Raw genomic sequence first — 4920 nt, 5'->3', positions numbered from 1 at the left:
CCTAGGTGTCAGTGGCTGCTAAACTACAAACACATAAGGACAACCTTCTTCTTCTTCTTTTTTTTTTTTAAAGGGAGAGAGAGAGAGGAGAGAGAGAGAGAGAGAGAGAGAGAGAGAGAGAGAGAGAGAGAGAAATTGTTTTTAATATTTATTTTTATTAAAATTAAAAAAAATTATTAATTTTAAAATATTTATTTATATTTAGTTTTCGGTGGATACAACATCTTTATTTTATTTGTATGTGGTGCTCAGGTTTGAACCCAGTGCCCCGCGCATGCCAGGTCAGTGCGCTACCACTTGAGCCACATCCCCAGCTCCACATCTGGACAACCTTTATTTGGAAAAAAACACAAAACTGACCCTAAGGTTAAAGTCAGATGGAGGAACAGGTGAGTACCAAAAGTTATAACAAGAAGCTGAAATCCATCCTAATAAATCATCTGAAGAAAGAAAGAACATGTAACTCTGAGGGAATTCATGTAAATACTTCCAAGATTCTGGCAATCAAAAGTGCTCCACCAAAGAGTTTAGGACATTAAGGCTAATGTCACATGATTGGTTCTGATCCACTCTTATTCTCCTATTGACTATGGATAACTTTTTTATAGTTGTGACTTGTTTATTTATGTACTTATTTACTTCTTTATTTTTGTTGGGTGAGGTGAGAGAAAAGAAGAGAAGGATTGAAGCATTAGCTTTTGAGAATGAACCAGTCTTCCAACAATTGATAGTACAACTTGGCAGAAAATATCAAAGAAAGAAGAGAACTTAACACCTTTTAAGAAAAGGATACAAGAGATATTTATAGTACACTTAACCAAAAAACAAAATACTAACTAACTTTTATCAATATTTCCAAAACAGATAAATTAATATAAGCCATGTATCTTCAAAGGAATGAACATAAGAGATATTTATAGTACACTTAATCCAATAACAGAATACTAATTTTTGTTTTCTACCCAAAGCACATAAATGAGTATAAAGCATATCCTGTGCCATGAAGAAAATTTGCCAAATTTAAATAATTGAAAACATAATTGGTGTGATCTTTCACCACAAAGGACTCAAACTAGAAAACAGCAAGATAAAAAAATGTCTTCAAAACCTTGGGGAAAAGCACAAATCTCAAGAATCTATGGGAAAAAGCAAATAAAATGGACACTGAACCTAATGAAAAACAACATCTAAAAATTGTTAGACCACATCTAAAGCAGTACTTGGAAATTGATACCATTAAAAACATATTAGAAATAAGAAAAAGGCACAAATTTTCATTTTTACAGCTGGGAAATATTGGGTAGTGGTAGGGGGGTTATCTGGGTAGCTAATAAACCAAAATCAAGCAGAATAAACATCAAAGAACAGAGATTAATTATATTAAAAATAGAAACAATGGAAGAAATCAGTGAGACAGAGCTGATTCTTTGAAAAGAATAATAAACTTCACAAATTTGTAATAATGTTTATAAAAGAAAGAATAGACAATTTTAAATATCAAGTATTACATGGAATATTAATTATGACAGACCCTGAGATATAAACAATGTAATAAAGAAATGGTGTTGCTGTGGTTTTGGTACAATAGCCTCCCCACAAAAGGGTTCATGTATTGGCAGGTTGGTCCTTAGTGAGGTGATGATAGCCAGTGCAATAGTTAAGAGGTGAATCAAGTGAAAGGTTATTGGGTCAGTGGACATCAGGAATTTTCATAACCCTACACACTAAGGATATGCACTTCCTTGACAAACCTGGGAGGTCATATGATGATATGGATTGATGTAGAAACAGCATAAAATAAATTTCAACACCTTTGGAAAAACCGTGGCAGAAAAATAGAAATAGAGTGTGTTATAGTTGAATTATATCTCTCAGTGCACTTGTTTAGATTCTAATCCCAACCCAGGAATAAGACCTTTTTTTCATAAATGGCAATATTATGAGATAATTACCTAAAATTGGACCATAAGGAGTAGGACATGCTTTTGTTACAGTATGAATTGTGTTTTTATAGAAAGCAGGGCAAGCTGCTGGTTTGGTATGAATCATGACCTTATAAGGACAGCAGGGTGAACTGTTGGTCCAGTTGGCACTTTTGTCCATGTAAGGAAAGCAGGGAGGCTGCTGACTCAGTAGAACTTGTGTTCTTCTAAGTCAGGGAAAGCTCCTGATTCACTCTGCCTTGTGTTCATGAATGATTATCTTCTCTCCTATATAATTGATTTTTACATGAAATATTTGAATTTCCCTTCATTTTAAGTTTCTCCTACAGGTATTACCATGTAGTTACTCTGGGCATTCCCTTTTAACCTAAGATGGAAAAATACCCTTGGTGTGGATCTATATTCAGTAACACAAAATGCAGTTCTTTTACATCTCTAACCCATCCCCCTCAGTTACTGGTATTAAAATGTAATGCATATGCATTGTATGTAGGACTATATGGAGAATTTATGATCAACTTTTTCTCACTCTCATCCATACCAGTATATTCTATGGTATCTTAAGGAAGAGAGCAATTTTGTTATAGTATCACCATGTGAGTGAGGTGGCACCATCCTTTTGACACCAGTTATTCCAGGTTTGAAAAAAAAAATTGAATACCTTGAGTGTAGATACATTGTGGTCTTCAAAGCAAAAAAATTATTACAGAATTTTAGACTGAAAATAAAAGGTATGTTGAAGTTCCATAGAAATTTTAATTTCTAAACAAGTAAATGTCTCATAACCCACTAAAGCAAGGAGAAAAAAAACCTGAAGACTTTCCTTATTCCTATTCTGAAAACAGAAAGAGCTCTGGAGGCTCAAAAGTGAGAGGATCACTAGGGCTTTAGGCAAGGTATGACTGGGTGATTGCTTGCTTTGATGTCACAAGGAGCCATTATGAGAAAGTTTCAAAGAGTAAGATATATGAGAAAGTGACTGTGGTAGTTTTTGTCCACAAGTACAGGAAGCTCTTGGTGGTGACCTGTCGGATACCCAGATAGTGCATTTAGTGGTTGGCGGTTGGCTTTTTTGATACTGTTTTATTCTGTTATTTTTTGGGCTAGCATCCTTAGTGGTAGTTCTGCTGAGGATGCATAGTCAGAACATTCAGAGGCCCAGCTCCTGCAAGAAGAAAGTGGTCAAGGACCACTATGAATTTCTAGGGGTCATTGGGCAAGGAGGATTTAGCCAGATAAAACTAGCTCGCCATCACCTCACTGGGGCAGAAGTGGCAGTCAAAGTGGTGTGCAAATTGAGAAGAATATCCGGGTACTCTCAGAACCAAATATTATGAGGAGCCTAGATCATCCGAATATCATTTAATTATTTCAGATCATTGAAACTCAGAGAAATATTTACATCATAATGGAATACGCAGATGGGGGACAGTTATTTGACCATATTCCACCAGGTGGCATGCAGGAGGAAAAGGCCCGCAGATTTTTCAAACAGGTGGTGGGTGCCGTGGACTACTGCCATGACAAGGGAATTGTGCACCGAGACCTTAAGCCAGAGAATGTCATGGTAGATGCCAGAGGCAACATAAAACTTATTGACTTTGGCCTCAGCACCTGGTTTACCTCTGGCCAAAATCTCAGCCACTTCTGGGGCACTCTCTCACATCTTGCCTCCGAAGCGGTCCTGAGGCAAGCACATGAGGGACCCCAAGTGGACATCTGGAGCCTGGGCATCATGCTATATTTTTTGTTGACTGGGACCCGCCCTTTTGTGGGGCGCACCACTCAGGATTTACTGAGGCAGATCGTGCTTGGAACATACAACATCCCTCACCGTGTTCCAGTGGAGGCGCGTCGACTTATCCATCAAATACTGACCCTGAACCCCAGGAAACGGCCTACAGCCAAGCAAATTCTTCAGCACCCATGGCTGACCCAGGGTGAGGAGTATGTACCCCAGCATTTTACTGAGGCACTCACCAAACACCCAAACCCAAAAATAATGACCATTCTGTGTGATCTGGGTCATGATCCACACAAGACCTGGGTGTCTCTGGCCACTAGGAAATTCAATACAGCCATGGTGACATACCTTATATTAAAGCACCAGAAAAGCCAGGGGCCAGGCTGCATGTTCCAGGGGAAGCCTGTGCCTCCAAGGGTTAAGCCTCACCCATGCCCCATGGATCTTTCCCATTTCACTGGCATCACCAAAAGGAGTCTTAGCGAGCCTGTGCTTCCCACCTTCCCCATGCCTCGGCTGCCTGAGGAGGCCAAACAGGCAGGGAAAAAGGCTATGAGAAGGGCCAGCCTTCCGGCCATTCATCTCTACTCCCTGACTACAAGGACCACGGTGCCTGATATACCCACCCAGTCTGACTCTGGGCAACAGCATGCCAAGAGGAAGCACTGGAAGTGGGTGGTTAGGGGAATTGTTTCTTGTGTCCCAAAACTGTGCTATTGCATACCATGTGTCAGCAATAAGGTGGCTCTAATGTAAGGGGGAAGAAATATTCCAGATGCCTAATAAGTGTGGCTCTGATGAAGTGGAGAGGTAAAACCAGAGAGCTAAAATAGTGGACAGCCAGAAGACATGATCAGTTGACCCTGACATCTCAGCCTGGGCATGAGTCATATGGACTCTGAAGACCTGCAGAAGCTAAATATGAAAACTACCTTAGATTCCTCTGCATAGGTTCTGGCTGACAGTACTTTGGATCCACCAGGGACATCAGGAGTCTTCTCTACCACATCCTGATAAAGACATGAGATGTTGGAAGCCACAAATGAATTGTGGGCAAGTCTAAGCCATTTCTATCGGCAATGTGCCCCTTAGAGAATTCTGTGTAGTCTCAGCTGAGACTGCTTCACTGACTGCAAAAATCATGGTCAGAGATTCTGTGACATATATGCCTCATGGACCCATGCAGGAGCCAGGGCCCAGAGTAGGCCCAGGTCCATCCTGCTATTGGCAGAG

General features: G+C 40.0%; 1 protein-coding gene across 1 annotated transcript; it reads left to right on the top strand.

The window, feature by feature from the left end:
* Positions 1 to 3351: 3351 nt before the first annotated feature.
* On the top strand, positions 3352 to 4443 carry LOC308651276 (sperm motility kinase 2B-like; the record flags this gene model as incomplete). The annotated part of the gene is made up of 1 exon (XM_081298202.1): positions 3352 to 4443. One exon carries the CDS (start codon positions 3352 to 3354, stop codon positions 4441 to 4443), a length of 1092 nt encoding a protein of 363 aa, XP_081154328.1.
* Positions 4444 to 4920: the final 477 nt, after the last annotated feature.

The sequence above is a fragment of the Spermophilus citellus genome (genome assembly GCF_964194105.1).
Source record: "Spermophilus citellus genome assembly, chromosome: 6".
NCBI lineage: Eukaryota > Metazoa > Chordata > Mammalia > Rodentia > Sciuridae > Spermophilus > Spermophilus citellus.
The sequence above is the reverse complement of the archived record's forward strand: the minus strand, read 5'-3'. Positions and strand labels throughout refer to the sequence as shown.